Genomic DNA, 27,638 nt, shown 5'->3' on the forward strand with positions numbered 1-27,638 from the left:
AATCTTCTTGTGGAGTTCCAACCATTTGTGGCATGTGCTTTCTTTTTCCCTATATTGTGATTCACATAATACATGCTTGGTAGTGAACCCACGTTATTTATTTATCTACACATTATTGAATGGTGCCCGCTTAAAAATACATATTTATGCCTGGTTACCCGGGTGCTGCAGGGGGACTTCGGCATCATTGAAGACAGTTTCAACGATGCCAAAGTCGTTCCCCTGATCGTTGGTCGCTGGAGAGAGCGGTCTGTGTGACAGCTCCCCAGCGACCACACAACGACTTACCAACGATCACGGCCAGGTCGTATCGCTGGTCGTGATCGTTGGTAAGTCGTTTAGTGTAACGGTACCTTTAGAGTCTGTCGGAATAAGTCACTTTTTTGGCTAGTAGTACTGACATACGCTGAAAAAAAGTGTTAGAAGTACGCGGCCATACTGCTCTCCTTTTTGTTCCCCTACGTGTCTTTATCCCATAGAGCTATTTGGTTACACAGCCTCTGAGTGTCCAATTTAAGGGTTGGTATATTCTGCCATAGATGCCACATTTCAACTAGCCATAGGTCTTTTTCAGGCATACGTATGCGTTGCATCTTTGGCAAACTAAATGGAACCTTGAAGTTTTTTCACCTAAATTGGACACTGTCCCTTTCTTCTACACTATTATGGAGGATCTGCAGATGATGCAGTTGGAGGGTGGGGAGGATCAGTAGATGACACACTGTTATGGAGGGATTTGCAAATGACAGTTATGGGGGACTTATGGGGGATCTGTAGATGACACACTTATGTGGACCAGGGAAAATGCACTCGGGGAACTGTGGATGAGGCACCGTTATGGGTGATCTGTGAATGACACACTGTTATGAGGATCTGTAGTTGATGCACTGTTGTTATGGGGGGGGAGATCTGTGGATGATGCACCGTTATGGGGATCTGTAGTTGATGCACTGTTATGAGGGATCTGTGGATGATGCACTGTTATGGGGGATCTGGGGATGACGCACTGTTATGGGGGGTCAGTGGATGACACTGTTATGGGGATTTGTAGATGATGCACTGTTCTGGGAGATCTTCTGAGGATGCGCTGTTATGAGGCATTTGTAAAGGATGCACTGTTATGGGGAAACTGTAGACAACACTTATGGAAGGGATCTGTGGATGATGCACTGCTATGGGGGAAACTGGATGATGCACTGTTATGGGGATCTGTGGATGATGCACTATTATGGTGAATCTCTGTATGATGCACTGTTATGGGGGATCTGGGGATGATGCACTGTTATGGGGATCTGGGGATGATGCACTGTTATGGGGATCTTCTGAGGATGCGCTGTTATGAGGCATTTGTAGTGAATGCACGGTTATTGGGGGACTGTGGATGACATTTATGGGGGGGGATCTGTGCATGATGCACTGTTATGGGGGAATCTGTGGATGATGCACCGTTATGAGGGATCTGTGGATGATGCAGTTATTGGGGGGGATCTGTGGATAATGCACTGTTATGGGTAATCTGTGGATGAGGCACTGTTATGAAGATCTGGGGATGATGCACTGTTATGGAGATCTGGGGATAACGCACTGTTATGGGGGGTTTGTGGATGATGCACTGTTATGAGGGATCTTCTGAGGATGCGCTGTACTGAGGCATTTGTAAAGGATGCATTGTTATGGGGAAACTGTAGACAACACTGTTATGGAAGGGATCTGTGGATGATGCACTGCTATGGGGATCTGTGGATGATGCACTGTTATGGTGAATCTCTGTATGATGCACTGTTATGGGGGATCTGGGGATGATGCACTGTTATGGGGATCTGGGGATGATGTACTGTTATGGGGATCTTCTGAGGATGCGCTGTTATGAGGCATTTGTAGTGAATGCACGGTTATTGGGGGACTGTGGATGACATTTATGGGGGGGATCTGTGGATGATGCACTGTTATGGGGGAATCTGTGGATGATGCACCGTTATGGGGATCTGTGGATGATGCACCGTTATGGGGGATCTGTGGATAATGCAGTTATGGGGGGGATCTGTGGATGATGCACTGTTATGAGGGATCTGTGGATGATGCACTGTTATTGGGGATCAATGGATGACAAACTGTTATGGGGGATTTGTAGATGACGCACTGTTATGGGAATCTGTGGATGTCAGAATGTTATGAAGATCTGGGATGATGTACTGTTATGGTGAATCTCTGTATGATGCACTGTTATGGGGGATCTGGGGATGATGCACTGTTATGGGGATCTGGGGATGATGCACTGTTATGGGGATCTTCTGAGGATGCGCTGTTATGAGGCATTTGTAGTGAATGCACGGTTATTGGGGGACTGTGGATGACATTTATGGGGGGGATCTGTGGATGATGCACTGTTATGGGGGAATCTGTGGATGATGCACCGTTATGGGGGATCTGTGGATGATGCAGTTATGGGGGGGATCTGTGGATGATGCACTGTTATGAGGGATCTGTGGATGATGCACTATTATGGGGAATCTGTGAATGACGCACTGTTATTGGGGATCAGTGGATGACAAACTGTTATGGGGGATTTGTAGATGACGCACTGTTATGGGAATCTGTGGATGTCAGAATGTTATGAAGATCTGGGATGATGTACTGTTATGGTGGGGAACTGTGAATGATGCACCGTCATGGTGATCTGTGGATGACACACTTATGGGAGATCTGTGGATGACACATTGTTATGGGGATCTGTAGCTGACGCACTGTAATGGGGGATCTGTGGATGATGCACTGCTATGGGAGGGATCAGTGGATGATGCACTGTTATGGGGGATCTGGGGATGATGCACGGTTATGGGGATCTTCTGAGGATGCGCTGTTATGAGGCATTTGTAAATAGAGGGATCTGTGGATAACGCACTGTTATGGGGGGGATCTGAGAATGATGCACTATTATGGTGGGATCTGGGGATGATGCACTGTTATGGAGAATCTGGGGATGATGCACTGTTATGGGGATCTGAGGATGATGCACCGCTATGAGCGATCTTCTGGGGATGCGCTGTTATGAGGCATTTGCAAAGGATGCACTGTTATGGGGGATCTGGCGATGATGCACTGTTATGGGGGATCTGGGGATGATGTACTGTCATGGGGACCTTCTGAGGATGTGCTGTTATGAGGCATTTGTAGAGAATGCACTGTTATGGGGGGACTGTGGGTGACAGTTATGGGGGGGATCTGTGGATGATGCACTGTTATGGGGAATCTGTGGATGATGCACTATTATGGATAGCTGGGGATAATGCAGTGTTATGGGGGAACCGTGGATGATGCACCGTTATGGGGCATCTGTGGATGATATACTGTTATGGGGGGGATTAGTTTCTTTGCTGTGCTGTTTTTTACAGGCGGAAAATGTTTCCTTCACTAAAAAAAAAGTGTTTCAGTGACAAAAAGTGAGTGGCACATAAAAATAAACCACATTGCAAACTGTGGCAGTTTGCTATATAAGAGCATCTGGCTATCAATGCATTTTTTTCTGTGGCCACAAATGACTTCTAGCAGTACAAAACTCATAGTATGTTCACACGGATGATAATAACGTGGGCACAAAAAAGTAATATTCAGATTTTACAGCAATCAGGCGCTGATCCTCGGGTTACTGCCACAGATTTGTGGTAAAGGACTAATGTACATGTGTCTTGTTCCTCAATTCCAGAGCCACATCAGGACTAAACACGCATCTAGTGACTTGTCACTTACGGAAATTGTTTTTAGAACCACAGTAAAAATAATTTGAGGCCGTATACAAGTGGATTTCCTTTTGGACTGCATTTTGAGTGAGTGGCATTTAAAGAAGCACTCCTCCTCCTCCCATCAAAGTTTTTATCCTCTTAATATATTGCACTCATCATATTATACAGCACGGTGCACTTACAATTGATAATTTTGTCCTTCTACCCAGATAATTCTTCTCTTTTCCATTAGGTGTATGCCATCATGTCATTAAAAACTGACCAGCTGACTGCTTCTAAGCTTTGTGTGGAAACAGGAAGTCAGTTTTCTCTGCACAAGTTATGAATCACTGAAAAAGTCCCTGGCAGGGTGAGGGGCGGAGCAGCTAGGTCAGAAGTTGAGGAGGGGAATGATTTCTGCAGGGACAAGAGACTTCCTGTTTCCACAGAGAGCAGCGAAGGGTTCAGCTAGTCCTTAATCAGGTGATGTCATAGACCTAATGGCTAAAAGAAGAATTACCTGTGTAGAGGAGCAAATTGTAAGTATACGGCGCTGAATAATATGATGACTGCAATATATTAAGAGGATAAAAACTGGTGGGAGGAGGGCTTCTTTAAGCAGAAGAAATGGAGGATGCACCTGCCTTCTTCCTGCAGCTTTCCAGGCTGTTGACCCCCAGAGCTGCCGCTCCCTCTCTGCACTAGGCTCTGATTTGTATTTTCTGCATAAAGGGAAGACAAATTTGGTCTTGTGCCTGTGTAATATGGCAGCGCAGCCAGAGACGGAGCAGGTCGCTTCCTCCTGCATTGTGCTTCTGTGCATTGTTATTGCTGGAGGAGACGAGAACAAAAGGCAGGCGGCAGAGGGGACGACATAGCCTCCAATCACAGGAGCGCTGCACACCGACTGACAGGTCCGGTAAGCGAGCTGGGCAGGCAAATATTAATGGCCAATCTCAGCCGGGAGCACAACAGCCAATCAGCCATGCTCTTACAGCTTCCATTTTGCTGGCAGAAATTCAGTCCTCTAAGGAAAAATTGTGGTACCTTTTCACTAGCTGCATCACTGCTAACCACCGCTTCTGTATTTTTTTTCCTCCCCTCTATCCCTGCCCTCCCTTTCAAGGCAAACTTTTGACAAAAGCAATACCATCATTTTGTGCTCCATTGAGTTCCTCCTTGCAAATGCCTTTCAATCCAGGAAGCCATTAAAAAGCCCCAACACACAGAGACACAAGACGAGGAGCGAGGATCTGGGATATCATACAAATATGCAAAGTGAGCACTCCACACAGCAGACTCCTCGCCTCGTCTCCTAGGGCTGCTGAGACGCGCCAGAAGGAACGAACCACGGACCCCCTCTGGAACAAAAGCACAGCGAAGAGGAGGAAGAAGAGAAAGGGAAAAAATCCTCAAGGCAGAGAGTGAGAGGAGGAAAGCGGATCCAGACTGAACCTGGCACCAAGAAATGCAACCCACAAGCAAGCTGATGAGCCTGTTCTTCCTCATCCTGATGGGCACTGAACTCACCCAAGTAGGTTACCCTGCAGCCGTCCTCGTCTCTGATCCCCTCCCCCATTCCCGTGAAAGTGATTGAGTTGCGGGCAGGCTCCGCCACTTGATATGGTGTATCCGAACCGGAGCATGGTGGCTACTGGCTCAAAATTCTGCTTGGTGCAACCTCCACCCCGGGGACCCACATTGTGTGTTGTGGTCGGGCGGGAGCAGAGAGCCTGTGGTGGTGCTGCTGGAGGGGTGTAGTGGTCGGTGCTGCTGCTGGAGGGGTGCAGTGGTCGGCTCAGCATGCACATACGGTCAGCAACCCATCGGCAGGGCACATAAGGGAGTATTCACACATGCCAGATATCTGGCAGAATTTCCTGTGACTGCAGGTCTGTTCCCTGCACCTCAGTGGGGCTGCTTCTGCAGAGAGAGCAAGTATTATTGCAAACCCTGTTCAGATGAATGTGACAGACGCAGAAAATTCTGCAGCGTGTGAATGAACCCTATGACAATGTGCCGTGTACTAGGGTCATTGTGCCCTGCGTCGGACACACACAGCACCCCCATCCTGGTACGAACAGGCATCACATCTCCGACTTCCCCTGACTGTACATTCGGTGGCATCTCCCTCGCTCCGCCGTGGACTTTTCTTTACACGACTATTCCTTCTGATTGACGGTGACATTTAAATGTCCTTTCTGGGTCTCTGGCGGGAGATATCCAGGGGGTAATTAGTTTCCAGTCTGCTGGAGAAGTTCACCTCCGTGAGCGGCTGGGAATCGGCCCGGAGACTTTACGGATTTGTTTGATTACCAGGATAGGAGTCAAGTGAAAGGGGATTTACACTTTCCTAATGAGATTAGGGCTAAAAGTGCTCAGAGCGAGCAGGCGCTGAACCCAATTAAATCAGGCTTACAGGACGCTGGAGATTGGCGGGGATTTCTCACCAAGTTTTTTTGGGGGGGATGTACGGAGGGGAGAGGGGCATTATATGGATCCCTGCGAGTTGCACAATGTCCTTCCACTTTCCTGCACCCTGTGGTCAGTGTGGTGGGAGGGCAGTATTATGTGTGACATGTATAGCGCCATCCTCCTCCGTGGTGCTGTACACTGTGACCACATACATTGTACAGTACTGTCAGAGAACAGCTGCTTTATTACAGAAGCAGACATAAGTGAGAACCCTGAGAGGCAGCACTTGCACCTCGCTCAGGCGCAGGACGCGGCCCCCATGGGAAGCACAATCACAGCCAACATCAGAGAACAATCAGTGGCACAGCTGAAGCTTTTGATCTGCCCGGGCACAGGACACGAGGTGCCTGAGGGGGCGCTGCGCTGTTCAGGTTAGTAGGGAGTTTACTGTGGTGAGAAACATTGCAAGGAACAACTGTCAAAGTCCCTTTCTTGCACAAGGTGGGACAGAAACTGTAAGGTCAACAGAGGTGACATGTCCTACCCTGGAGATGGCTCATCTGCCGACATCTGGTCCTAGCACGGAGATTACCGACCGCAGAAGGGACAGTGTCCAGAGGTAGCAGAGCTGAGTAGTCGGATCACGGCTATTGGTACATCTTCAGCATTACCCTAAATGAAAGAAAACCAATAGGTGGAACTGCAGTCCTATGTAACATCCCAACAGTGATCACTACTGTATCATACAGTATTACCTGCAGTCTTATGTAACATCCCAACTAACAGTGATCAATACTGTATCATACAGCATTACCTGCAGTCCTACGTACCATCCCAACTAACACACAGCGATCACTACTGTATCATACAGTATTACCTGCAGTCCTGTGTAACATCCCAACAGTGATCACTACTGTATCATACAGTATTACCTGCAGTCTTATGTAACATCCCAACTAACAGTGATCAATACTGTATCATACAGCATTACCTGCAGTCCTACGTACCATCCCAACTAACACACAGCGATCACTACTGTATCATACAGTATTAAATGCAGTCTTATGTAACATCCCAACTAACAGTGATCACTACTGTATCATACAGTATTACATGCAGTCCTATGTAACATCCCAACTAAAAGTGATCACTACTGTATCATACAGTATTACCTGCAGTCTTATGTAACATCCTAACTAACACACAGTGATCACTACGGTATCATGCAGTAATACCTGCAGTCCTATGTAACATCCCAACTAACAGTGATCACTACTATATCATACAGTATTACATGCAGTCCTATGTAACATCCCAACAGTGATCACTACTGTATCATACAGTATTACCTGCAGTCTTATGTAACATCCCAACTAACAGTGATCAATACTGTATCATACAGCATTACCTGCAGTCCTACGTACCATCCCAACTAACACACAGCGATCACTACTGTATCATACAGTATTAAATGCAGTCCTATGTAACATCCCAACTAAAAGTGATCACTACTGTATCATACAGTATTACCTGCAGTCTTATGTAACATCCTAACTAAGGCTACGTTCATATTTGCGTTGTGCGCCGCAGCGTCGGCACCGCAGCGCACAACGCAAACAAAAACGCGGCAAAACGCACGCTAAAACGCTGCGTTTTGCGCCGCATGCGTCGTTTTTGGCCGAAAGTTGGACGCAAAAAAAATGCAACTTGATGCGTTTCTTGCGTCCAACGCTTGCGGCCATGCGGCGCGAAACGCAGCACAACGCGTGTCCATGCGCCCCCATGTTAAATATAGGGGCGCATGACGCATGCGGCGCCCGACGCTGCGGCGCTAACCGCAAATGTGAACGTAGCCTAACACAGTGATCACTACTGTATCATACAGCATTACCTGCAGTCCTATGTAACATCCTAACTAACAGTGATCACTACTGTATCATACAGTATTACCTGCAGTCTTATGTAACATCCCAACTAACAGTGATCACTACTATATCATACAGTATTACATGCAGTCCTATGTAACATCCCAACTAAAAGTGATCACTACTGTATCATACAGTATTACCTGCAGTCTTATGTAACATCCTAACTAACACACAGTGATCACTACGGTATCATGCAGTATTACCTGCAGTCCTATGTAACATCCTAACTAACACAGTGATCACTACTGTATCATACAGCATTACCTGCAGTCCTATGTAACATCCCAACTAACAGTGATCACTACTGTATCATACAGCATTACCTGCAGTCCTATGTAACATCCCAACTAACAGTGATCACTACTGTATCATACAGTATTACCTGCAGTCCTACGTAACATCCCAACTAACACACAGCGATCACTACTGTATCATACAGTATTAAATGCAGTCCTATGTAACATCCCAACTAACAGTAATCACTACTGTATCATACAGTATTACCTGCAGTCCTATGTAACATCCTAACACACAGGGATCACTACTGTATCATACAGCATTACCTGCAGTCCTATGTAACACCCAAATAAAAGTGATCACTACTGTATAATACAGTATTACCTGCAGTCCTATATAACATCCCAATTAACAGTGATCAATACTGTATCATACAGTATTACATGCAGTCCAATGTAACATCCCAACTAACAGTGATCAATACTGTATCATACAGTATTACCTGCCGTCTTATGTAACATCCCAACTAAAAGTGATCACTACTGTATCATACAGTATTACCTGCAGTCCTACGTAACATCCCAACTAACAGTGATCAATACTGTATCATACAGCATTACCTGCAGTCCTATGTAACACCCAAATAAAAGTGATCACTACTGTATAATACAGTATTACCTGCAGTCCTATATAACATCCCAATTAACAGTGATCACTACTGTATCATACAGTATTACATGCAGTCCAATGTAACATCCCAACTAACAGTGATCACTACTGTATCATACAGTATTACCTGTAGTCTTATGTAACATCCCAACTAAAAGTGATCACTGCTGTATCATACAGTATTACATGCAGTCCTATGTAACATCCCAACTAACAGTGATCACTACTGTATCATACAGTATTACCTGTAGTCTTATGTAATATCCCAACTAACCCACATTAAACACTACTTTATCATAGTGTTTCCTGCAGTCCTATACAACACCCCAATACACAGTGTTCAATTCTGTATCAGTGTTACCCACAGTCCTATGTAATGTCCCAACTAACAGTGATCACTACTGTATCATACAGGATTACCTGCAGTCCTATGTAATATCCCAACTAACACAGTGATCACTATTGTATCGTACAGTATTACATGCAGTCCTATGTAACCCCACATATATTCTATATATATTCTATGTTATCTGTACTCAGTTATGTGCAGACCTGTGTAACACATGGAGATTGCTTTGATCACCGCTAATGTAGAGGGTGTTATTTAGGGTATGTGCACACGTCAGGATTTCTTGCAGAAATTTTCCTGACAAAAAACGGACATTTCTGCTAGAAAACCGCATGCGTTTTTTTCACGTTTTTTCATGCGTTTTTGACACATTTTTTGTGCGTTTTTTCCCAAATGCATAGAATTGCGTGAAAAACGCGGAAAATCCACAAAATTATTAAACATGCTGCTTTTTTTTACCGCGATGCGTTTTTTTTTTCGTGGAAAAAGAACGCACCATGTGCACAAAACATGAGAATGCATTCTAAATGATAGGATGCATACTGTATGTGTTTTTAATGAGTTTTTATAGCGTTTTTATCGCGGAAAAAACCTGAACGTGTGCACATAGCCTTACAATTCTATGTACATGGCAAGAAATTGTTACCTGTAGTCCTATGTAAAATAAAAATAGCATTGTGGTATAGGGATAATCTGCACAAAATTATGAACTCAGGTCCATGAGATCTTTAATTTAGCAGCACATTGTCCACATATTACCAACAGCCGCAGAAGAAGACTCAGCTGTAAATGCCTCCAGGTGCTTTATAGAGGAACATTCAACACATTCTTCATGTTGAACTGGACACATGAAGTAACAGAGGCTGCAGAGCGGAAAAAAACATTATAAAAACACAGCACAGAAGTGTGGGAATAACTGGAGTTCACAGCTCCACACCTCTGTGCCGTGTAATGTATCCTCAGTGCGTATTTAAGCTGCACATTCTGGCTAGCAGGACCTGTGCGCTCAGGTCATGTGACCATGATGACATCATCACAGATCCTTCTGCACTTCTATGTTGCTCTCTGCTTATGATTGGCCAGCCTTATACCAGAGGCAGAAGTGCACACCCCCAGTGATAACCATCTAATAACACCCACTTGTAACATAGTAACATAGTTAGCAAGGCCGAATAAAGACATTTGTCCATCCAGTTCAGCCTATATTCCGTCAGAATAAATTCCCAGATCTGCATCCTTCTAAAGAACCTAATAACTGTAAGATACAATATTGTTACGCTCCAGGAAGACATCCAGGCCTCTCTTCAACCCCTCGACTGAGTTCGCCATCACCACCTCCTCAGGCAAGGAATTCCAGATTCTCACTGCCCTAACAGTAAAGAAGCCTCTTCTATGTTGGTGGGAAAACCTTCTCTCCTCCAGATGCAGAGAATGCCCCCGTGTGACCGTCACCTTCTTTGGTATAAACAGATCTTCAGAGACATTTGTATTATCCCCTGATATACATGGTTATTAGATCGCCCCTCAGTCGTCTTTTTTTCTATACTAAATAATTGTAATTTTGCTAATATCTCTGGGTATTGTAGTTCCCCCATCCCCTTTATTAATTTTGTTGCCCTCCTTTGTACTCGCTTTAGTTCCTTTATATCCTTCCTGAGCACTGTTGCTCAATACTGTACTCCATGTGCGGTCTAACCAGGGATTTGTACAGAGGCAGTATAATGCTCTCATCATGTGTATCCAGACCTCTTAATGCACTCCATGATCCTGTTTGCCTTGGCAGCCGCTGCCTGGCACTGGCTGCTCCAGGTAAGTTTATCATTAGCTAGGATCCCCAAGTCCTTCTCCATGTCAGATTTACCCAGTGGTTTCCCGTTTAGTGTGTAATGGTGATATTCACTTGGACATAACTAAAGGTAACTCATTAGGTGCCAAATATTTGATTGCTGATATCTCTGCAACAGAGAGGCGAAATAGAAGAAAATGTAAAAAAAAAAATTAATCCGGTGTGCAGCCACTGTTAAATTGTGTGTACAGTTCAACATGAAAAATTTGGTGAAAGGTCCTCAAGCAGCCGCGCATTGGAGAATAGGTGCTGGGTGCTGGAGGCAAGCAGCCAGACTCTGGAGGATAGGTGGCTGGGCACTGGAGAGTGAGCAGGAGGGTGCTGGAGGATAGGTGGTTGGGTGCTGGAGGGCAAGCGGCTAGGCTGTGGAGGATAGCTGGTCGGGCGAGTGGTCTGGTGGTGTAGGGCAAGTGGCTGGGTGCTGGAGGATAGGTGGCTAGGCACTGGAGAGTGAGCAGGAAGGTGCTGGAGGATAGGTGGTTTGGCAAGTGGCCTGATGGTGTAGGGTGAGAGGCCAGGCGCTGAAGGATAGGTGGCTGGGCAGTGGGGAGTGAGCTGGAGGATAGGTGGTTGGGCGAGTGGTGTAGGGTGACAGGCCGGATGCTGGAGGAGAGGTGGTCTGGTGCTGTTGGGAGAGTGGCCGGACGCTGGATGATAGGCGATCAGGCGCTGGAGGATAGGTGGCGGGTGCTGTAGGGCGAGTGGCCTGAGGATAGGTGTCTGGGAGCAGGAGCGCAAGCTGCCAAGCTCCCCCCTCTTTCATCACCCAAAAGCAGATGATTCTGCAGATGACCCGGGTTAGGATTGTGCTCAGGCTGCACTGACCTCTGTGTTTAAATGGGGCAAATTGCCTGGGATAAGGCAGCCATGCTCTTAAAAATAAGGCTACTTTATTCAGTCGTCATGACAGCACTAACGAGAGAGGGGATCCGCCCTTCAGGGACAGGAAACCTACAGAGATAAAAGGGCGGCACCTCTCTCCCGCATCAGTTGGTTTCCTGTCCCTGACAGGGGACCCTGCAGAGGCCTTTTGAAGAAAGGCGAAGAAATTGGGACCCAGGTCCGACTCACCGATCCTGGAGGCGGGATGGCCCCTTCCCCGGTGTTGATCGCGACGCTGGAAGTGCCGCACCACAGAGGGCTGTGGGGGTAGGCAACAGCACGGCAGGAGCAGCCTTCAGGGGAAGTGCTGGCTCGAGTGGTGTCCCATCGCCAGGTGCAGGTAAGTATTGTGTGGGAGGCCCTCCGATACCCATCTGGTGGCACACATCGCAGCGGCGGTACTTTTGCGGCCGGCACTGTGCGCTGGAGCGTCCCCTCTGCACGGGCGTGTTATGCGGTGCATCGCAGCGGCGGGTTCTTAGGTACCGGCGTCGGGGTTAGAGCTTCCCCTTTACACCGGCATTCTATGCAGCACGAGCGCTGCGCTCAGCGTCCCGGAAACGGCGCACCGGAGGTGACGCGCATAAGGGGGGCGGTGCTTAGTCCGGCAAGAAGCAATGACGCTCGGCGCATGCGCAGTGCGTCTATGGAAGAAAAAACATGGCGGCGCCCAGCGTTCTTCCCTGCATAATCGGCGTGGGGGCGTTTTAGGTAGAATCTTGCGGCGGTACTTCCGGAATAAAGCTGTGAGTACCATTGGAGGGGTCTTGGGGAAAGGAGGGGCCTCCCACACACTGGCTGGCACCAGGCAGTTCACCGGGATTGGCCTGCTGTCCCCCCATCAGGGGGAGGTACCTTTAGGGGGCCGGCTATTTAAAGATTCATCGATGGCTGCCTCATGCTTCGTATCCATTGTTACAATGGAGTCTCAGGAGCAGGAGCAGTTGCCTTCTGAGCAGCAGCAACCCCTGGAGAAGCCCCATGCAGCAAACATCCAGCGACGTTCTAGTGGCAGTAGTCGTCCTGGAGGTAAAGCTGGTCAATCTGCTAAGGCCGGAAAGTCCTCGAGCCGGATGGATATTGCTTCGGTGGAGAGGGTCCCCCCGCAATCTTCGGTACCACTCGGACACTGTAGGGGTAAGTGATCATCGTGAAAGTTCACTTAGTGATTGGTGTCCCTCCTTATTCCCTTTTTTACATCAGGGAAGGAAGCGGTCCTCTAAATCTAAGCACAAGGAATGTGCAGAATGTGGTATTCCTCTACCTGACGAATACGTTAAAAGACTATGTGGTCCGTGTATCCAACGTCTAATAGCGGAAGAAACACCAGATTTCGCTTCTAGTCTGAGACAGATGGTTAGACAAGAGATTAGGAGCTCTACTAGATCTCAATCTCATAACAAGGGGTCTAAAATAATAGACTCTGCTTCCCCAAGTTCACACGAAAGTGACTTAGGAGATCTGAAGTCGGAAGCCTCTCTCTCATCAGTGTCCTCCTCGGGTTCTGAATATGAACATTCCTGTTTTTCTTTTGACCGCATAGACCGCCTCGTTAAAGCGGTAAATAATACAATCGGTATTGAGCAGACGCCGCCAGAGAAATCCATGCAGGATGTCATGTTCAGAGGTCTGGACCGTAAATCCCGCCGATGCTTTCCGGTGGTGGAGAAAGTCAGCGCCCTAATTTCCAGAGAATGGAAAAAACCGGAAAGAAAAGGTTCTCTTCCTCCATCCTTCAAACGGAAGTATCCGTTCGAGGAATCTGCTTCGGCCACGTGGGATAAAGCCCCGAAGCTTGATGCGGCTGTAGCCAAGGCTTCTAAAAAGTCCTCTCTACCTTTTGAAGATCTGGGGACTTTAAAGGACCCACTGGACAGGAGGGCAGATGTGTTTCTCAAAGGAGCCTGGGAAACTTCAGCAGGGGCTCTCAGACCATCAATCGCTGCCACCTGCACGGCACGCTCCATGATGGTGTGGCTGGATAGCCTGGAGGGTCAGCTGAAGGACAAAACCCCGAGAGATGAAATATTATCTTCCCTCTCTATGATTCAGGGGGCTGCGGCTTACCTTGCTGACGCTTCAGCGGACTCAGTTAAATTGGCGGCGAGGTCGGCCGCGCTCTCTAATTCAGCCCGTAGAGCAATCTGGCTGAAATGTTGGCAAGGAGACATGCAGGCCAGATCTAAATTGTGCAACATCCCGTGCGTGGGAGAACACTTATTCGGTCCGGTTCTGGACGAATTATTAGAGAAAGCGGGAGACAGTAAGAAACGGTTTCCCTACCTGGGTAGGCCTTCTTACAGAAGAGGCACTAATAGGAGATGGTTTGATCGAACAAGACCAAATAGGGATAGACCCAGATATGATGCCAACAAAAAGAAAGGTAGAGGCTACATGTTTAGCTCCTTTAGAGACAACAGGAAGCCACAATGACTGGCGGACCGGGTAGGAGGCAGGCTTCTAGCCTTCTATCCGGCATGGCGTTCTATATCCAATAGCCCGTGGGTCTTGAACATTGTGGAGTCTGGTTTAAAGTTTGACTTTCGATTTACTCCTGTCGACAGGTTTCTGGTAACACCATTGCGTTCTTCCTCCACAGAACAGCTGGCGTTAGAGACTGAGGTCCAGGAACTCCAACTGAAAGGCGTTTTGGTGGAGGTTCCTGAAGTACAGAGGGGTAAAGGATTCTATTCTCCCCTCTTCCTGGTTAAAAAGCCAGATAACACCTTTCGCACAATTATAAACCTTAAAGGCCTAAATAGATTTTTGTGGATCCCGTCATTTAAAATGGAGTCAGTCAAGTCTGCAATAAAGTTATTGTTTGGCGGGTGCTTTATGGTCGTCTTGGATCTGAAAGACGCGTATTATCACGTCCCCATACACGTAGACCACCAGTGTTATCTAAGAGTTGCAGTCCTCTTAGGAGAATCAATAAGACACTTCCAATACAGGGCACTCCCCTTTGGTGTTGCGGTGGCCCCTCGGGTATTCACTAAAATAATGGTGGAGGTTATGGCGCATCTTCATGAGCAGGATATTCTCATAGTTCCATATCTCGATGACCTATTAATAATAGGAAACTCCGAATCACACTGCACGTCCCAACTACACAAAGTAATCGCAGCCTTACAAAGGTTGGGGTGGATAATCAATTTTAAAAAGTCACGGTTGCAGCCTCTAGAGATTCAAGAATTCTTGGGTCTCATATTGGACTCAAGATTACAAGAATGCCGTCTACCTGACGTTAAGTTGGAAAAGATCCAACGACAGATTCTTGGAGTGATTGCTAATCCAGTTATAACATTGAGGAGAGCAATGTCACTGTTAGGCTCACTCACGTCGTGCATCCCGGCAGTACGATGGGCCCAGTACCACACCAGGGTCCTACAGTGGGAGGTTCTGTACAACACTCGTCGGTTAGAAGGTCACTTGGACAGTTTTCTTTCCTTGTCAAATGTCACTATTCAGTCCTTACGTTGGTGGTTACACACTCCAAACCTTCGTAAAGGGGTACCCTGGATAAACCACATATCACGAGTATTAACCACAGACGCTAGTCCCACGGGATGGGGGGGCGCATATGGGCGAGTTGTGTGTCCAGGGGGTTTGGTCACCCTCCGAACAGAGTTTATCATCTAACCTCAAAGAGTTGTTGGCCGTAGAACGAGCTCTGAGATATTTCCTTATATCCTTACAGGACCATCACGTCAGAATATTCTCAGACAATCAGGTAACGGTAGCTTACGTTAACCACCAAGGGGGAACCCGATCCAGGTCCTTAATGGAGGTATCGGGTCGTATCTTACAGATAGCCGAGAATCATCTACGGTCACTAACATCACTGCACATAAAGGGGAAGCACAACGTTGTAGCCGACTTTCTAAGTCGCAGAAAGCTCGGGCAAGGAGAGTGGGTGCTCAATCAGACCATCTTCGATCACATCACCCATCGTTGGGGATACCCACAAATAGACCTCTTCGCCAACAAAGAAAACAAAAAATGTCGTCTATTTTGTTCCCTAAATCCCAGAGACAATCCGGTGGCGGTGGACGCTCTCCTGATTCCTTGGCACTTCGAAACAGCCTATGCCTTTCCCCCGTTGAACTTGATCCCGATAGTCCTCAGAAAGATTCGGGAGGACAGAGCTCATGTGATTCTGATAGCGCCATTCTGGCCCAAGAGGCCGTGGTTTCCTTGGTTGAGGAAAATGTCCATTTCTCAACCATGGATTCTCCCAGAACTCCCAGACCTCCTCTCACAGGGTCCGATCTTCCATCCACGAGTGGCCAGTTTACATCTGACGGCGTGGGATTTGAAGGGTCATTATTAAGAAAAAAGGGATTTTCTGAGGGACTTATTAATACCCTATTAAAAAGCAGAAAAAACTCAACTACAAATATTTATGTAAGAATCTGGAGAAAATTCCTTTCAGTCTCAGGATCAGTTATCAGTCAGAAAGCTAGTATTCCAAAGATCTTGGAGTTCCTGCAGAAAGGTCTCGAAATGGGGCTAGCTACAAGCACCCTCAGAGTCCAAGTTTCAGCCTTGGGGGCACTGTATAATTGTGGGTTAGCTAAAAATTATTGGATTGCTCGGTTTATTAAAGCGGCCGCTAGATCAAGACCCATCGTTAAGAATAAACTAGCCCCGTGGGACTTAAACTTAGTCCTCTCAGCGTTAACGGAACCCCCCTTTGAGCCTTTAGAATCTGCATCTATAAAGATCCTGTCCTTAAAAACTGCTCTTTTGATTGCTCTTACGTCTGCTAGGAGAGTTAGTGATTTGCAGGCCCTCTCTAGACTAACTCCATATATGCAGATTAGAGATGATAGAGTAGTATTAAGAACTGATCCCCTCTATCTCCCAAAAGTAGCATCTAGGTTCCACAGACTCCAGGAAATAAATCTCCCTACCTTTTGTCCTAATCCTAAAAACCCAAAGGAACTCAAACTCCATACATTAGATGTCAAAAGATGTCTTCTTAAATATATTTCTTTAACAGATTCCTGGAAAAAAGACAATTCCCTGTTCATATCCTATCAGGGAGTCAAAAAAGGGTTTAGAGTGTCCAAAAACACCTTGAGTAGATGGATTAGGGAGGCAATTTCTCTGGCTTATTCAGCAGGTGGCCTAGAAGTCCCGGAAGGCGTAAAGGCTCATTCCACTCGTGCCATGGCTTCTTCCTGGGCAGAGAGATCGGAGGTGTCAATTGAGGACATATGTAAGGCGGCCACATGGTCATCTCCGTCTACTTTCTTGAATCACTATAGATTAGATCTTGGTAGCTCCAATGATCTCACATTTGGTAGAAGGGTGCTGGAAGCAGTAATCTCACCCTAATACTCTTTTCTCTGTAATTCTCTCGTTAGTGCTGTCATGACGACTGAATAAATACTCAAGCTACTTACCAGGTAGCGGTGTTTTTCAGGAGTCCATGACAGCACTCCTATATTCCCTCCCTTTCTGCTGGTATGGGTTTCATCACGATAAGTATATTCTAATGTAGGTTAATTTTCTACAAAAATTTAGTCACAAGGTGAAATGTGTTAAGATATTTATGTGTTACTAATCAATGGAGGTCCTCTCATGCTCTGTAATCCAACTGATGCGGGAGAGAGGTGCCGCCCTTTTATCTCTGTAGGTTTCCTGTCCCTGAAGGGCGGATCCCCTCTCTCGTTAGTGCTGTCATGGACTCCTGAAAAACACCGCTACCTGGTAAGTAGCTTGAGTATTTCACACTAGCATTAACTGCAATCCGCCACAATGTGTCGTTTTGCCGAAAAAACGCATCCTGCAAAAGTGCTTGCAGGATGCGTTTTTTCCCCATAGACTAACATTAAGCGACGTATTGCGACGGATTGACACACGTCGCAACCGTCGTGCGACGGTTGCGCCGTGTTGTGGCAGACCGTCGGGACCAAAAGACGCTACATGTAATGTTTTTTGCTCACGACAGTCCGCTTTTTCTGACCGCGCATGCGCGGCCGGAACTCCGCCCCCACCTCCCCGCACTTCCCCGCACCTCACAATGGGGCAGCGGATGCGCTGGAAAAATGCATCCGCTGCCCCCGTTGTGCGGCGCAGAGAACGCTAGCGTCGGGAACCTCGGCCCGACGCACCGTGACGGGCCGAGCCCGACGCTAGTGTGAAAGTAGCCCAAGACTGTCACTGCCCAGGGTCTGACCACTGCACAGGTCGAATCAAATTCTCCAGTGTGTAGTGCCCTCTTTATACAGGGTGTAGTTTATACTCTCCGGGCAGAGCTTAGGGGGACAGAGATGAGCAATAGAATAAACAAATTGTCAGAGGGGTCAGGTGTCTTCACACGTTACATGCATATATACACACATTGGTGTAGCAGGGCCAAAACTGACATAAAGCCCTTGTGCAGGACACTATATGCCAAGGGATCCAGTGAGCTGCCGATCAGGGCAGCCATTGCTCCTACAATGCTATGCTCCGGACTAGGGCCCCCGCTGTGTGTGATTTATGGAGAAAGTGTCTCTAGCAGTTAATGACATTGGACCGAGAGGGTGTAAATCTCACTACCTGCACTGACTTAATTCAGGAGAAAGAAGGACAATGTCTTTACCCTGTGTGTTCCAGAGCAGTCTGTATCTGGAGGAGGGGAACATATGAAGGTGCTCCGACTAGGGCAGGGCTTCTCAAACCTCTACTGGGGCCTCAACAGACAGACCAATATGGCATCTGGGCCCCATCACCTGGAGTAGAAGTTAATGCTGGAGTTCACTATCTCTAAATGTTACTTTTTTTCTCTCCTGACAACATTACAATAAGTACAAGTGAAAAAATTATGTGGTGAAACTGAATATTGCTGCAGCTGTAGAAAAGATTGTTAAGAATATTGGCATTTCTAGGTGTCAACACGTGTGCCTCGCCAACAACCAGGGGGTGCCTCGCTGAGACAATCCTCATAGCTGGAGAAGCGCTGTCACACTGTGACATCTACCTTGTGTATAGATGAAACAAAGCTGAAATAGTCATAGAGCTGTTTTCTTGCTGTAAACCGTTACGGTGTGCACCCATATAACAGCGGCATCGACATGACAGGAGGTGGCAACCTGCTATCCTATGTAACACCACAGATAATATCTCAAGATGTTGCCAAGTATATTTGCACGGAGGACCCATTGCGGTGATCTGTCATCTATGTGACACCCGGCGACTCCCGCCGATCAGCTGTGTCCAGATGTAACAATGTACAGAGCAGGGCTTCAGGGATCTGTACATCCGACCGCTAAGGCTTATTTCACACTTCCGTTTTTACAATCTGCACAGGATCCGTCAAAATGTTGAAATTACGGATCCTATGCAGATTGTTTAAAACGGGTGCACTGGGCCCGATTTTCTGACAGACCCGTCGAGGCTATGTGCACCTGTTGTGTATGCGTCTTTGCAGCGGTTTTCTGCTGCGAAAACGCATACACAACAAAACTCAGGTTAAAAATAATAAAAATTAAAAAAAAAACAAAAAAAAACGCAATATTCTCACCTTCCAGCGTCCCGCGCAGCGTTACCGATGCTCGCAATGCTCCCGGCAGCCAGCATTCCCAGTAATGCCTTGCGTGCAATGACCTCTGATGACGTTGGTCTCGAGAGACCGCAACGTCATCAGGTCATTTCGCAATGCATTACTGGGAGCGCTAGCAGCCGGGAGCATCGGTAACGCTGTGCGGGACGCTGGAAGGTAAGAATATTGCAATTTTTTTTATTATTATTATTATTATTTTTTTATTATTTATTTTTTTTTTTTTACTTTTAACATTATATCATAGGCAGCATCAATAGTAAAAAGAGAGAGAGAGCAAGTGAGAGAGAATTTCCCTGACAGGAAATTCTTCCACACATGCTCAGTTTCAAAAGAAGGAACCCAACCCGTCTCTGGATTCCTGCTTTTGACAGTGAGCGATGGATCCTGCGCCCATAGGCTTCCATTATAGCCAACGACAGGCAGCGCAGGACCCGTCACTGAGCGATTTTCCGACGTGCAGAAAAAAACGTTCCTCTGAACGTTTTCTCCGCCCGACGGACAGCGATTTTCCGTGGGATCCAGTGCACGACGGATAAAACGGATGGCCATCCGTCACGATCCGTCGCTATTACAAGTCTATGGGAAAAACAGGATCCAGCTGAAAAATTTGCTGGATCCTGTTTTTTCAAAAATCGACGGATTTCGACGGGAGCTAAAAGATGGAAGTGTGAAAGAGGCCTAACATCCGTTGATTGGTGTAATGCCAAGAGTCAGATCCTAAAGGCTCTTATATAATGACCCACCCTGAATATAAGTCATTAATATAAAAGTCACCACTGGGTGTATTTATATTACTTTGTTACTTACCATATATCTATTTTTTACATAAATGCTCCAAATTGGATTATTCAATCCTATTGTAAAAAGCTTTTCTCCTCTACATCAGTGTTTTCCAAATGTATCACTGTACATAGCCAGTAATCAGTCAGTGAGCTGGTCTCTGGTTAGTAAAGCTCATCTCTCTTCTCCTAAACCATCTTCTATATCCTCTATATATGACTGTACATACATACAGAAAATGGTTCAGGAGAAGATAAATACGCATTACAGACCAGAGACTATCTCACTGACAAATCACTGGTAAATCATTCTGCAGTCTATGTACAATGATATATAGAAGATGTGGAAGATGGTTCAGGAGAAGAGATGAGCATTACTAACCAGAAACGAGCTCACTGATGGATCACTGGTAAATCATTCTGTGGCCTGCTATCAGTTCGTCTCTGGTTGGTAACGTCCATTTATCTTCTGCTGAATCATCTTCCCCATCCTCTAAGTATCACTATGTACATAGACTGCAGAATAATTTCCCATTGATCTGTCAGTGAGCATCTCTTGTCTGTAATGCTTACTTCTCTTAACATGAATGCTTCTGGGTAGATTTCAGGATAATGATATTCTCTCTATACCACAGATATACAGAAAAGTGTAATATATCATGAACACAGGAAAGTGCAAGATCCAAAGATCTGATGATCATCACTATCTACAGATTAGTGCCGTGCGACTTGTAGCTCTTTAGTGATTTCACTACTCCCAGCAGGATGACGTTACAGAGAGCACACACATTTCTAGGATGTTACACATTTATACATTGGGGGTCTCCTCTATATTCTGGCTGATTCTGAGCTGAGTGGTTTGGATCCATGTGAGATAATTACATAAATATTAATTACATCACATAATATGGGTAAGAGGGACATAGATTCAGGCAGAGTCTGCAGCATCTGTGCTCGGGTTATGGCAGCCGGTATTCTATGAATCGACCTGATGGTCCATGTTGTTGGTCTTTTCACACAGGCATAATGTCACGACTCGGTTGTCGGGTGACCTGGGACCAGGGGCTCGTTCCCTGTCCCTAACTCTAGGGGGCACCCTAGCTCGCCCTATGTCCTGGGTTACTTCTGAAGGTGAAGACGCCGGGGCCACGTACCTTGCCTTATCTCCTGTATCTGCCCTCCGTCTGAACCCACCCAGGGAATAGGGGACCAGCCGTGCACCGTTGTACACAAACACAAACCAGATGAACAAGGTGACACAAACAAGGGCAACTGAAAATACCAGGCATACACCTATTCACTCACACATAACAGAGGAATGCAACGGGGAGTGGAGGATGGGGAAAATTGGGCAAAAAACAAAGTAGGAGAATTATCACAAACTCAAAACCTAGCAACAGTCAAAGATAAATCCACCAAACTCTCTCATATAACCACCAAACAACTATCCTCTGTCATGATCTCTGCAGGCAGAGATCATAGCAAGCCTATAGAGGGACAAGCTCTCGGAAGATGGAACTATACTGACCATGAACTAAGCCTGCCGCGCAACTAGAAATAGCCAGGTAGCATTTCCTATTTATCGCTAGATGCCCAGCTCTGGCCTAAGACCTAAATAGCTAGCAGAGGGAAATATAAGACCTGGCTCACCTCTAGAGAAATATTCCAAAGAAGACAGTAGCCCCCCACATATAATGACGGTGAGTTCAGATGAAACAACAAACGCAGCAGGAAAATAGTCTTAGCAAATTTGAGGTCCGCTTACTAGATAGCAGAAGACAGATAGTATACTTTCATGGTCAGCAGAAAAACACTAACAAAACACCATCCAGAGATTACCTTAAACTCTGGCATTAACTCATAACGCCAGAGTAGCAATCCCTGATCAACGAGAGCTTTCCAGACACAGTAACAAAACTTCAGCTGTGAACTGGAACAAATAGGCAAAACAAAACATGGACAAAAGTCCAACTTATCTAGTAGTTGTCTAGAAGCAGGAACAAGCACTGAGAGGCATCAGATAACATTGTTGACCGGCAAGAAACCACCAGAGAAATGAGCTTAAATAGCGACACCCACTACTGATGGAACCAGGTGAAACAGGAAAGAGGATGACAAGTCCAATTCCACAAGCGGCCACCGGGGGAGCCCAGAATCCAAATTCACAACAGTACCCCCCCCTCAAGGAGGGGGCACCGAACCCTCACCAGATCCACCAGGGCGACCAGGATGAGCCCTATGGAAGGCACGAACAAGATCAGAAGCATGAACATCAGATGCATTGACCCAAGAATTATCCTCCTGGCCGTAACCCTTCCAGTTGACCAGATACTGGAGTTTCCGTCTGGAAACACGAGAGTCCAAAATTTTCTCCACAACGTACTCCAACTCACCCTCAACCAACACCGGAGCAGGAGGCTCAACTGAAGGTACAACAGGTATCTCATACCTGCGCAATAACGACCGATGAAAAACGTTATGAATGGAAAAGGACGCAGGGAGGTCCAAACGGAAAGAAACAGGATTAAGAATCTCCAATATTCTATAAGGGCCGATGAACCGAGGTTTAAACTTAGGAGAAGAGACCCTCATAGGGACAAAACGAGAAGACAACCACACTAAATCTCCAACACAAAGCCGAGAACCAACACGACGATGACGGTTGGCAAAACGCTGAGTCTTCTCCTGGGACAACTTCAAATTGTCCATAACCTGCCCCCAGATGTGATGCAATCTCTCCACCACCGCATCCACTCCAGGACAATCCGAGGATTCCACCTGACCGGAGGAAAATCGAGGGTGAAACCCCGAATTACAGAAAAACGGGGACACCAAGGTGGAAGAACTGGCCCGATTATTGAGGGCGAACTCTGCCAATGGCAAAAAAGCAACCCAATCATCCTGGTCAGCAGAGACAAAACACCTCAGATATGTCTCAAGGGTCTGATTAGTCCGCTCGGTCTGGCCATTAGTCTGAGGGTGAAAAGCAGATGAAAAAGACAAATCTATGCCCATCCTAGCACAGAATGCCCGCCAAAATCTAGACACAAATTGGGTACCTCTGTCAGAAACAATATTCTCAGGAATACCGTGCAATCGGACAACATTCTGAAAAAACAGAGGAACCAACTCAGAAGAAGAAGGCAACTTGGGCAGAGGAACCAAATGGACCATTTTAGAGAAACGGTCACAGACCACCCAGATGACAGACATCTTCTGGGAAACAGGCAGATCTGAAATAAAATCCATCGAGATGTGTGTCCAAGGCCTCTTAGGAACAGGCAAGGGCAACAGCAGTCCGCTAGCCCGAGAACTACAAGACTTGGCCCGAGCACAAACGTCACATGACTGCACAAAGACTCGCACATCTCGTGACAGGGAAGGCCACCAGAAGGATCTTGCCACCAAATCCCTGGTACCAAAAATTCCGGGATGACCTGCCAATGCAGAAGAATGTACCTCAGAGATGACTCTGCTGGTCCAATCATCCGGAACAAACAGTCTATCAGGCGGACAACGATCCGGTCTATCCGCCTGAAACTCTTGCAAGGACCGCCGCAGATCAGGAGAAACGGCCGACAAAATTACTCCCTCCCTAAGGATACCTGTGGGTTCAGAATTACCAGGAGAGTCCGGGTCAAAACTCCTAGAAAGGGCATCTGCCTTAACATTCTTAGAACCCGGTAGGTATGACACCACAAAATTAAAGCGAGAAAAAAATAAAGACCAGCGCGCCTGTCTAGGATTCAGGCGTCTGGCAGTCTCAAGATAAATCAAATTTTTGTGGTCAGTCAATACCACCACCTGATGCCTAGCCCCCTCGAGCCAATGGCGCCACTCCTCAAACGCCCACTTCATGGCCAAAAGCTCCCGATTCCCAACATCATAATTCCGCTCTGCGGGCGAAAATTTGCGAGAAAAGAAGGCACAAGGCCTAATGACGGAGCAGTCGGAACCTTTCTGCGACAACACTGCCCCAGCTCCGATCTCCGAAGCGTCAACCTCAACCTGAAAAGGCAGATTCACATCAGGCTGACGCAACACAGGGGCAGAGGCAAAACGACGCTTAAGCTCCTGAAAGGCCTCTACAGCATGAGGGGACCAATTAGCAACATCAGCGCCTTGTCTGGTCAAATCAGTCAGTGGTTTAACGACATCCGAAAAACCAGCAATAAATCGGCGGTAAAAGTTGGCAAAGCCCAAAAATCTCTGAAGACCCTTAAGAGAGGAGGGCTGAGTCCAGTCACAAATAGCTTGCACCTTGACGGGATCCATCTCAACGGAAGAGGGAGAAAAAATATACCCCAAAAAAGAAATTTTCTGGACCCCAAAAACGCACTTAGACCCCTTCACACATAAAGAATTAGACCGCAGAACCTGAAAAACTCTCCTGACCTGCTGGACATGAGAGTCCCAGTCATCAGAAAAAATCAGAATATCATCCAGATATATTATCATAAATTTATCCAGAAAATCGCGGAAAATATCATGCATAAAAGACTGGAAAACTGAAGGGGCATTAGAAAGACCAAAAGGCATGACCAAATACTCAAAGTGGCCCTCGGGCGTATTAAATGCGGTCTTCCACTCATCCCCCTGCCTGATCCGCACCAAATTATACGCCCCACGAAGATCAATTTTAGAGAACCACTTAGCACCCTCTATACGAGCAAACAAATCAGTAAGCAATGGCAATGGGTATTGATACTTAACAGTGATCTTATTCAGAAGCCGATAATCAATACATGGTCTCAAAGAGCCGTCCTTTTTTGAGACAAAGAAAAACCCAGCTCCCAAGGGAGAAGAAGATGGACGAATATGTCCCTTTTCCAAAGACTCCTTTATATATTCCCGCATAGCAGCATGTTCCGGCACAGACAAATTAAACAAACGACCCTTTGGATATTTACAACCCGGTATCAAATCTATGGCACAATCGCACTCACGGTGCGGAGGTAACGACCCAAGCTTGGGTTCGTCAAAGACGTCTTGATAATCAGAGAGGAACTCAGGGACTTCAGAGGAAATGGACGACGAAATAGAAACCAAAGGTACGTCCCCATGAATACCCTTACATCCCCAGCTCAACACAGACATTGCTCTCCAGTCCAAGACTGGGTTGTGAGACTGCAACCATGGCAATCCCAGCACCAAATCGTCATGTAAATTATACAGCACCAGGAAACGAATAATCTCCTGGTGATCCGGATTGATACACATGGTTACTTGTGTCCAGTATTGTGGTTTATTATTAGCCAATGGGGTGGAGTCAATCCCCTTCAGAGGAATAAGAGTCTCCAAAGGCTCTAAATCAAAACCACAACGATTGGCAAAGGACCAATCCATAAGACTCAGAGCGGCGCCAGAGTCAACATAGGCGTCCGTGGCAATGGATGACAAAGAACAAATCAGGGTTACAGACAAAATAAACTTAGACTGAATGGTGCCAATGGAAACAGACTTATCAAGCTTCTTTGTACGCCTAGAGCATGCTGATATAACATGAGTAGAATCCCCACAATAGAAACACAATCCATTCTTCCGTCTAAAATTCTGTCGCTCGCTCCTGGACAGAATTCTATCACACTGCATACTTTCTGGCGTCTTTTCCATAGACACCGCCAGATGGTGCACCGGTTTGCGCTCCCGCAGACGCCTATCAATCTGAATAGCCATTGTCATAGACTCATTCAGACCTGCAGGCAAAGGGAACCCCACCATAACATCCTTAACGGCATCAGAGAGACCTTCTCTGAAAGTTGCCGCCAAGGCGCACTCATTCCACTGAGTAAGCACAGACCATTTACGGAATTTTTGGCAGAAAACTTCAGCTTCGTCTTGCCCCTGAGATAGTGCCATCAAAGTTTTTTCTGCCTGAAGTTCCAAATGAGGTTCCTCATAAAGCAAGCCCAAGGCCAGAAAAAACGCATCCACATCGCGTAACGCAGGATCCCCTGCTGGCAATGAGAAGGCCCAATCTTGAGGGTCACCCCTGAGCAAGGAAATCACAATCCTAACCTGCTGAGCAGGGTCTCCAGCTGAACGAGACTTCAGGGACAAATAAAGCTTACAATTATTTCGGAAATTCTGGAAGCTAGCTCTATTCCCTGTGAAGAACTCCGGCAAAGGAATTCTCGGCTCAGATACCGGAGCATGTACCACAAAATCTTGTAAATTTTGTACCTTCGTGATGAGATTATTCAAACCCGCAGTTACACTCTGGAGATCCATTATTGTCAGGTGCACACAGAGCATACAGAGATTAGGAGGAGAGAGAGAAAAAAGACTGCAGCAAGGCAGACTGGAGGGAAAAAAAAAAAATTCCAGCAGACTTCTTATAACTCTCCTTTCTCAACCTGGGTCTTTAACACTTTATTGGCCGGTCAAACTGTCATGATCTCTGCAGGCAGAGATCATAGCAAGCCTATAGAGGGACAAGCTCTCGGAAGATGGAACTATACTGACCATGAACTAAGCCTGCCGCGCAACTAGAAATAGCCAGGTAGCATTTCCTATTTATCGCTAGATGCCCAGCTCTGGCCTAAGACCTAAATAGCTAGCAGAGGGAAATATAAGACCTGGCTCACCTCTAGAGAAATATTCCAAAGAAGACAGTAGCCCCCCACATATAATGACGGTGAGTTCAGATGAAACAACAAACGCAGCAGGAAAATAGTCTTAGCAAATTTGAGGTCCGCTTACTAGATAGCAGAAGACAGATAGTATACTTTCATGGTCAGCAGAAAAACACTAACAAAACACCATCCAGAGATTACCTTAAACTCTGGCATTAACTCATAACGCCAGAGTAGCAATCCCTGATCAACGAGAGCTTTCCAGACACAGTAACAAAACTTCAGCTGTGAACTGGAACAAATAGGCAAAACAAAACATGGACAAAAGTCCAACTTATCTAGTAGTTGTCTAGAAGCAGGAACAAGCACTGAGAGGCATCAGATAACATTGTTGACCGGCAAGAAACCACCAGAGAAATGAGCTTAAATAGCGACACCCACTACTGATGGAACCAGGTGAAACAGGAAAGAGGATGACAAGTCCAATTCCACAAGCGGCCACCGGGGGAGCCCAGAATCCAAATTCACAACAATCCTCCCAGCCATGCAGCATAAGCTAGCTCTGACTGTGTTTCAGTCAGGACCCAGATTATATAGGGGATAGGAGTGGCTAACCGAGCTCAGCTGAGAGCTCAGACTCCCAGAGCTCTCAACATGGCCGATTAACCCCTGTATTGCCAAAATAAA

General features: G+C 46.5%; 2 protein-coding genes and 1 long non-coding RNA gene across 8 annotated transcripts in view; 2 read left to right on the forward strand and 1 right to left on the reverse strand.

Moving 5' to 3' along the window:
• Nucleotides 1-27,638, reverse strand: part of LOC143805436 (uncharacterized) — a 513,942-nt gene that overhangs the window by 439,667 nt on the left and 46,637 nt on the right. The window contains exon 3 of one of the 3 annotated variants that reach the window (XR_013221242.1): nucleotides 6,679-6,806. The exons of the other annotated variants lie outside the window; for them this stretch is intronic. This is a non-coding gene — a long non-coding RNA (uncharacterized LOC143805436). The remainder of the gene's footprint in view (nucleotides 1-6,678; nucleotides 6,807-27,638) is intronic. 3 annotated transcript variants of the gene reach the window in all.
• The window catches only part of OLFM1 (olfactomedin 1), a 97,548-nt gene continuing 74,050 nt past the window's right edge, over nucleotides 4,141-27,638 (forward strand). Inside the window, exons 1-2 of one of the 4 annotated variants that reach the window (XM_077284779.1) lie at nucleotides 4,141-4,258; nucleotides 4,846-5,253. In XM_077284779.1, coding sequence (XP_077140894.1) covers nucleotides 5,188-5,253 — 66 coding nt within the window. In that variant the 5' untranslated portion in view covers nucleotides 4,141-4,258; nucleotides 4,846-5,187. Of the gene's footprint in view, nucleotides 4,259-4,477; nucleotides 4,639-4,720; nucleotides 5,254-6,392; nucleotides 6,566-27,638 lie in introns of those variants that run through there. The other 3 variants (XM_077284780.1, XM_077284778.1, XM_077284781.1) reach the window with 3 other exon arrangements.
• On the forward strand, nucleotides 15,665-18,969 carry LOC143808934 (uncharacterized). Its single transcript, XM_077292111.1, has 3 exons — nucleotides 15,665-15,775; nucleotides 15,854-17,266; nucleotides 18,887-18,969. The coding sequence occupies exons 2-3, from the start codon at nucleotides 16,045-16,047 to the stop codon at nucleotides 18,967-18,969; spliced, it is 1,305 nt and encodes a 434-aa protein (XP_077148226.1). The 5' UTR covers nucleotides 15,665-15,775; nucleotides 15,854-16,044.

Source organism: Ranitomeya variabilis, chromosome 2 (assembly GCF_051348905.1).
Source record: "Ranitomeya variabilis isolate aRanVar5 chromosome 2, aRanVar5.hap1, whole genome shotgun sequence".
Classification (NCBI taxonomy): domain Eukaryota; kingdom Metazoa; phylum Chordata; class Amphibia; order Anura; family Dendrobatidae; genus Ranitomeya; species Ranitomeya variabilis.

Coding starts and splice junctions, on each gene's coding strand:
- LOC143808934 (XM_077292111.1), top strand. CDS start 16,045: ATGTCGTCTATTTTGTTCCCTAAATCCCAGAGACAATCCGGTGGCGGT. Junction 17,267..18,886: donor GGTGTCAATTGAGGACATAT/GTAAGGCGGCCA, acceptor ATATTGCTGCAG/CTGTAGAAAAGATTGTTAAG.